At 41.1% G+C, this 8,586-nt stretch overlaps 1 protein-coding gene across 1 annotated transcript in view; it reads left to right on the top strand.

Moving 5' to 3' along the window:
* BRINP2 (BMP/retinoic acid inducible neural specific 2) overlaps positions 1-5,837 on the top strand; it is a 44,979-nt gene extending 39,142 nt beyond the window's left edge. Inside the window, exon 7 of the mRNA XM_088153299.1 lies at positions 3,155-5,837. Within this exon, the coding sequence (XP_088009425.1) occupies positions 3,155-4,268 (1,114 nt within the window). The 3' untranslated portion in view covers positions 4,269-5,837. The remainder of the gene's footprint in view (positions 1-3,154) is intronic.
* The last annotated feature ends 2,749 nt before the right edge of the window (positions 5,838-8,586 follow it).

Raw genomic sequence — 8,586 nt, forward strand, 5'->3', positions numbered from 1 at the left:
CAGCCCTTGAGAGATGGGTTGGTCCTGTCGACGCTTAAGTAGTGGTCTATCCTTCCTCAGGAAGCCATTGTTAAACCCAACCATTTTGGATCATTTTCATTCTGTTTTCAACCTTCCCTTTTTAGGGCAGATGGTTGAGAAGGAGGTTGCATTGCAGGATCACAGAACCCTGAAGGAAGTGGACCCATTAAAAGTGGACAGCTTTTAAGAGCTGGCTGTTTTCCTGCACATGGGACTTGGGAGGTTTCCCTCGGCTGCCATTTTATGCTTTTTGTTTTGTTGTTATTATTATTTGCTACTTCATTGTTGATTATTGTACTGATATTTTAAATTTTGTTAGCTTCTCAGAGTCATGCTTGTGATATGGGTGGCCATATGAATCTAAAGGGAGGGAGGGAGGGAGGGAAGAAGGAAGGAAGCTGAGCAGTGCTTAAATGAGCTCAATATGGCAAGCAGAGCAATTGGCTTGAAAATCAACAGAAGAGAGACCCAATACCTGTGAAATCAATTCTGCCCATACCATGAAGTGAAACTAGATGATGAGCCAATAGAGGATGTCAGTTCCTACATCTCCCTTGACCAAGAGATCAATGCCACACATGACTGACCAAGAGATATCATGCCAAAGAACAGTGGCATGACTCATAAAACCAATCCTCCAACAAATGAAAAATGCCAAAGCAAGAGCAGACCTTCAATGCTGTAGTCCTATGAGGGATGAGCTGTAGCTGCGGAGTGTGGAGCCTAAAAAAATTGAAAGCAGAGAAGCTTTGAGTAACACAGCAAGTGATGGAAAGGCAAGTACTAAAGATTTCACTTAGAGACCAAATCTAAAAAATAAAAATTCACCACAGAACCAATGTCAAAGTTACCATCAAAGTGGCACAAAAATGAAAATAAAAATAGGCATGCCATGTCATATGCACACAAGACAACTGATGGGCCTGAAAATCAACATATTAGTGGTCCTTCAACTTTAGATGCTCACAACGTTGACCATCTATGAGATGTAATGATGAAATATGGAAAAACCTTGGACCCAACTGGGACACAATAGCACTGGACTGCATAAAATACAAACACCAGATGATATTGTTGCTTTGGGCAGTGAACCTACCTGAATGAATACAACCATCAAAGTAGCAAAGTTCTGGAATGTATCTCTTTCCAAATGCTTTTGTTCCTCTGTACAGACTTCTAAATTTCCTGTAATGATGCCCAGTAGAGAATGCAACTTCTCTAAGTGAAGTTAAACAAAATACTCCATAATGACACAGAAGAGGCAGGATAGTTTTGTATTCATCTCAGTAAAGCATGAGTTGGCCCAGACTGTAGACTTTCAGAAGGCAGTTCAAATCTTTGCAACCAAGAAGTCATGGGAAGCTCCATTTTGATTATTCAAACAGATGAAAATTCTAGTGCTTCATCTGAAAGAAGAAAAAATACAGGAAAAGTTATATTAGCTGTTCAGGCATTTATAAGTTACTTACAATTTTGAACAAGGCACTTTAAGTAGTTCATTCTCCTCTACTGTAGTAGTTGCAGAACAGTACCATGAGAAAAGGAAAACAGGATGAAGGATAATTGAGAATGCCCTAGGTTTTGGCCCAAGCAAGGGGCACAGGGGTGTACTTTGACCAGTTCCCCACCTTAGATGCTAAAATGTTGTGGGCCAGCCTGGCTAAAACAGACCAGCTGCTGTTTGCATTAAGATTCAAAGAGGATAAATAACAGGAGAGAATTACAGAATTGGAGCTGAAATGTAAATAAATATTTATGGTAAGAAAATGTGCAAATAAATGCACAATTTATGTTAGCTAACTTTTTTTCAGTAATTTCCAAAAATGGAATTGTATGTATGTATGTATGTATGTATGTATGTATGTATGTATGTATGTCAATTTATGTAGCCAGAATAGCAGGTCTGTTCAATACTGAAGCCACTTTCTCTAACAATTCTGTAGACATCAGACATCAGCTTTAGAACCAAGGTCAATGTGTGCTGATGGGATGATTCCAGCTATTCCTACCACCAGCATTTCCACTAATTTTATATGACTGATGTTTTTAATGTTTTATTTAAAAAAAGGATTGAAACCTGTCATCTGTACCAATTTATTTGACATATAATTGTTGAATGGCTCTTCAGCTTTCATTAAAACAGAGGTGGGGTGAGGGGGTGAAGAGTCAGAGAGAGTATTCTATAGCAATGATTGATGTAGAAAGTACTAAGACAATCAAGGCTGAGGGCAAAGTTCTTCTATCCCCTGCCGCAGTAATGACACACTCACACACATCCTTAATCAGGGTGACTAATGATATATATACAGACAGACAGACAGACACACACACACTTCAAAATCAATTGGGATTTCTAGGCCTTATGGCACTCTGGATAATGTCACTAAATGTTAAGGGCCTAAAGTCATCTCAGTGTCCCTTGCAACTTGAAGGGGTCTTACCTAAGTATGAATGGAGAGGAGTCCTATGAATGGAGGAGACAGAAGTGTTGTACAGTATAGCTATAGTCTGAATGGGAAGGGGAAAATACATCCCCCCTAAGTATAATGCTTGAGCAGGAGCAGGGAAGGGATATTTCATGCAGCTAAGGAAATGAGAATGGACCCTTCTGTGTTTGGGGAGAAGTGACCAACCCTCCTCTTTCCTTTCTCCCACATAGCCTCATTTGCCAGAGCATGTGGGAGAAGTAGGGAAAAAAGAGTTTGCTGGGACTGTTAAAGTTCTGATGGCTTTTCCTCTTGGGGAGTGGTCTGAATCTGTACCCCAAATTGTCTGAGAGCTCACAGTTCCTCTGGTTTCAAATTCTCACCTCAAGCCTGTTGGATTGCATTTGCCCAGCCTTTGTAATGCAAAGGAAAATATTTCCATTTAGCTTGTGAATTGAAACTTCCGGTCTGGAATTTCCCCATTTTGACAGATTTCAGATATTTGTAATTCGTTTTTATTTCAGCTTGAATGAACCATTAGCATTCTATGAAGGGTGTTGCAACATAAGATTTTCCTTTAGGGGGAAAAAAGTCTTTTTCTTTGGGGAGTGAGTTGGTGAAGCATAGAATCTGGCTAGACCTAACGTTATGCTTCTGAAGTATCATTCCAGAGCTCACCTTTCTCTCTGTTTACCTTCTTCCTCTAGGCCTTTGACCTACTGGTGGAGCCGTGCTCAGTCTCTCCTTTACTGCAGTGAAACCTCTGTGCCAGGGACATTTATTGAAGAAAGCCACAGCTGTATCTGCCCTTATGACCAGCCCTCTTGTCAGGTCACCGTCCCCTGTGCTGTAGGAGAAGGGCCAGAATGTGCTGCCTGTGCAGAAGATAATGTCACTCAGTGTGGATCCTGTAATCCTGGCTATATCCTCACCTTAGGGTTGTGCCGTCCAGAGGTGGCAGAGTCCCTTGAGCATTACTTAGGGCTGGAAACAGACTTGCAGGACTTGGAGCTCAAATATCTTCTGCAAAAGCGGGACAGCCGCATTGAAGTACATTCAATCTTCATCAGCAATGATATGCGCCTGGGGACTTGGTTTGACCCCTCCTGGAGGAAGAGGATGCTGGTAACACTGAAAAGCAACAAATACAAGCCAAATTTGGTCCACCTCATGCTGGCCCTCTCCCTCCAGATCTGCCTCACCAAGAATAGCACCTTGGAACCAGTCATGGCCATCTACGTCAACCCCTTTGGGGGCAGCCATTCAGAGAGCTGGTTTATGCCTACCAATGAGACTGGCTTCCCTGACTGGGAAAGGACTAATGTGGATGCCTCTGGCCAGTGCCAAAATTGGACTCTCACCTTAGGCAGCAAGTGGAAGACCTTTTTTGAAACAGTCCATGTCTACTTGCGGAGCCGCATCAAATCTCTTAATGACAGCTCTAATGAAACCATCTTTTATGAGCCTTTGGAAACGGATCCTTCTAAGAACTTAGGATATATGAGAATCAATAGCTTACAAGTCTTTGGCTATAGCCTGCCATTTGAATCTGATGCAATTCGGGACCTTGTCCTTCAACTAGATTACCCCTACACACAAGGCTCCCAGGATTCTGCTATATTACAACTGATTGAGATCAGGGACCGAGTGAACCGTCTCTCTCCACCTGGGAAAACCCGTTTTGATCTTTTCTCTTGCTTGCTTCGGCATAGGCTCAAACTGGCCAACAATGAAGTAAGTCGGATCCAGTCTACCCTGCAGGCCTTCAATGCCAAGCTGCCAAACCCAGTGGAATATGAGACTGGTAAACTCTGCAGCTAGCCTTAAGAGTGGGTAGGGCTACTCTCGTAACCCTGGAGAGGAAAAGAAACTGCAACTTTCAAAGGCCTTACTTTCATGCCAGCCATTAAATTCTGTGAGACAGCCGACAACCTGCCTATTAGACTCAGGTGACTGCAGGCTCTGTGAACTTGGAATTAAGTGATGGCACAAGTCTCTGGAATAGCTTACCTAAGAAGAGGCCACAATGCAGCGCTAAGAAGAGGCCACAATGCAGAGGCCACAATGCAACTACTCAGACACTGAACAGGTCGTCCTTTTCCCTTTCCTGCAGACCATGTAAGTGGAACATGCAAGAATATGTGAAGGAACCTGTAGACTGGGAAAAAGAAAGTGACTGAAAGCAGCATGACAGGAATGGCAATAAAGACCTTTGCTCTGTGTCTGGCAGTTTTGGCTAGTAAGCCGTTAAACAGATGAAGATGAAGGGTTGGACATGATTCTTGCAAGTGTTTCAAGAAAGCCCAGTTTGGAAAATGCTCTTTAGTCCTTGCTTTCCTTGGTACTATTTACTTTTGTATTATTTTTATGGGTGTTTCTAATGATGGCATGGGCTTGATATTCTCTGTGTTCCCTTCTAAAGCCACCATCCTAAGCACACCTTTATTGCAAGGTAGCTCCATCTCTGTCAGTGTAAAATAAGCCTTTCAAAGAAAGAAGTTTAGGAATCAGGTTTCAACAGCCTCACTATATTGCTGCTTCACTTTTTTGTTTCATTCCAGGAGCTATTACTTTAGGGTGAAAGCCCTTCAGTGGCTAACATCATTTGGGATATGAAAAGTGTGTCTAAATTATCCCTTTCTCCCTCTCCTTACTAGGGAACACATCACACTCTTCTGTCCCTTTTAATCACCAGATTCTGTCAAATGTGACTTTTTCATAAGTAAAAAAAAAAAGGCATCCATCCAGGAAAAGTGATGCAGAGGCAATTGTTGTTAAATATATATTTGGAACTTGTTTGGTTTGGCAAATACATTGTTTCCAAATATATAACAATATATATCTGGAAATATATATTTGGAATGATTGGCCTTTCAAGGATTTACTTACTTACCTACTGATGTATTTGTTTTAATTGATTGGCTTTTTAAAAAGCATTTGACTTTTGCATTTTTAAAAAAAATTGGAGTGGAACATCCCATTTCCAAGTGTGTATTCCTGCACACATCTTAGCCAATTATACGTTTTATCATATTTTATGATGGGTGGGAAAGAGTCTTTTTTTTTTTTTGAAGAAAAAAGGAAAGCAGTAAACAATCAAAATACTTTACATTATTTCTTTAATAGTCTGTGCAATTTGTGCAATGTGTGAGTGTGTTCTCCATATGTAGGTGCACAGAAGAACTTTGAATCCAGAGAAACAGCTAAATTTACTTCAGCAATAACTTCAGTGATTAAGCACCCCATTCGTGTACTTAATTTCTCCTGAACTTGCAAGGCAGACACAACAGAAGTGAAGTTATTGCTGCAATAAACTACTGTTGTTGGAGTGTGTGAACATGTCCCTACTTAGGTCAGGAAACTGAAAGGCAGTTTTGTGAATAGAATGAAAGTTGCTAACAAGGAAAATACAATATCTTTTTCTTGTATAACCCCCTGTCCTTCTCTTTCTTCAATTTTTGTGGTACTAGATAATAGGGGAGTTGACTTCCCTATAGCCATCCAACAATCTTGTACCAAATCAAAGGAGTTATTGTCCTAGGCAGCTGCCTTATTTCAGTAGTATCACATGTTCTAGGGGTAAGCACAAATCAGGAACATTGACTGTAGGATGTAACTCTCCAGGGTTGGGCACTGAAACTGCTGTGGAAGGCACCTCTCACTCTCTCCTTACCAATCACAAAGAGGTCATAGCTTGTCCTTTATTCTTACCCTACGTCCTCGCCAGTTGCAGTTTTCTGGCTTCCTCTGGGCAGCTTAGCTAACCTGCTTCTAATCAATAGCTGATGTTCACTTGACTTTCCACTCAGTATGTTGCCCAATACTGGACTCATTACATGGGACAGCCATTAGGACCCCTCCTTAATGCCCTTCCCTTCATCCCTGATACCTTTCCTCAAGAGAATAATGTGCCATATGAAAACAGAAAAATCTGATTACTGCTACAGTGATACCATCTCTCTCTAATCCCCCCCCCCACATACATGCTCCCTTATATGGCCTAGAATAAATTTCCTAGGCTCTTTAGTGTAGCTGATCCTATGTAAACACAAAAGTATTGATGATGGAACCTTAACATCCAGAGACTGGATGCTTCCAGATGAAGCTTTTCTTATGCAATTGTCCTTCATAAAATATGACAAGGGAGTCCAGAATACTATTTCCAGAATATTATTATGTCCCTCTTTGTAACACACACATACACATAGCCATTTTCCTACCGTGTTTTCTCCTGTCTTTTTTCTAATCTAAAAAAAAATAAGGAGGGGAAAACAAAATAGGATGTCTTGCAGAATGCCTTTTGATTGGTAGCACTAAAAGCCGTCTGCCTGGAAGCATCAGTAGCATACACTGAATATCAGATAGAAGAGGTAAGCAAGAAAAGGAAGACTACTGCTTTCATGCCTCACCTGTAATTTTCCCAGCAGTGCCAGAAGACTGTTTAGGAACACACTTTATCTAAAGCCAGCAAGCTGTCCTAATGTTCCGATATCTGGAATATAACTTTATGCGATGAGCTGCTCTTCCTGATCACGGCCTGCCTAAATATCACACTCTGTAGCATTAGGCAGAGTTGAAACCAAGACTCTTCTCAGCTCAATTTGCTTGCTGTAACATAGTACCTCACCTTCTTTGACCTGTAACTTGAGATTTTGGAGGAGATGCTGAAATTAGCAATTAAGCTGTCGTCTTGAAGGATGTTACAGTTTCTAAACATTTTACTGGGGAAGTGTACCTGTAATTTTGCTGTAAATCCCAGTAATTCCCCCCTCTATTTCACATCTGCTACCATGTTTGCATGCCAAGAACAACCCATTAGTGTGACTCTGCCAGGCAGCTGCACACTCTGCTTACATTCTTGTAATACATACTTAGTGCTTGTTCCAACTACGCCCCAGGAGAACTCACCTGCCTGCCATGAAATTGAACACAACACTTTGCTGTGCTGCACTTGGGGAAAAAAAGTCTTGTCTGTGATGTTGATAGAACATGCTTTAGTTAACATTCCAGATTCATCCAGTGGAATCTCAAGGAATCTTACTAGATCAACACAGCCAATACATTTTCTTTAATGTATAAAGCCATCATAATTAAAGCCAACTACTTTGCTCTTCCTGGGAAAACTCTAATGTAAGGGATTGAACAGTCTCTCTGAATAGCTTCCTTGCTGTTCTGATCTTGTAGATTAGAGATACTGAAGTGACAATCCATGGGATTCCTGCATTTCCATCCCAGTCCAACCCAGCTCTCTACCACCTGTATCATCTTGAAAGCACAAAGCACCCTTCTAAGCAGGAAGCAGGAGAGTATCCTCAAGCATTTCCTGCCAGAAAGAATAAGTTCTCAAGCACTTCTGGGTACTGAAATCATGGTTTCACAGGAAACATGCAAGGGGAAAATAGACACCATGGCAGCTGAGCAACTTAACTGGATCCCAGTAACAACACAGAGAATAGTTTCCTGTGTAGATTAGGTGGCAATGGTAATGACCTCAGGATTGTGCCAACATTTCTCATTCCTTAGTAGTCATGATTTCTTTTGGAACATGAACTAATCCCACATGACACACTAAACATACATGCATCACACCCTGACTCTAACTAGCCAGCAACTGGTCTTGATTTGAAAGGTTCAGGCAGAGATTTAGATTGTGCCCTAGCATCCAACTCTGGGCAGAGAAAGAGGAGATATTGCCAGGAGACCAGCCATATCAAACCTCATATAAATAGAGCAGAGTGGGTCAAGTGAACTCTTTTAGAAGCTGCCAGGTCAGGCTTGCAAAGATCTATCTACTGACAAGGACAATCTGATAACAGAGAAAAATACGTTTTGGATGGTCTCACAAGCACAGCAATGTTTTAGGAACAAAGACTGAATATTCTATGTAAATCTGTGTTTTGGGATGTCCCTTCTGTCTCATATTAAATCTTAAGGTGTTTATGGGTAGGTGTTTGTGGTTTCTGCTCCACTGAAAGTGGACTGGGATTTGGTTACTGTTAATATTTGTTTCAACTGGTGCCATATTTATTTTAATCTAAGTTGTCAAGCAACTTGATAATAGACATAATACTACATTAAATTAGTATAACATATCTATGATAAGCCATCACAAAACAGATGTGATGGCCTAGCTGGAATG

This window comes from Python bivittatus, unplaced genomic scaffold (assembly GCF_059951505.1).
Source record: "Python bivittatus isolate LINGU-HERP-01145 unplaced genomic scaffold, Pbiv_v1 ctg000700_np1212, whole genome shotgun sequence".
Classification (NCBI taxonomy): Eukaryota; Metazoa; Chordata; class Lepidosauria; order Squamata; family Pythonidae; genus Python; species Python bivittatus.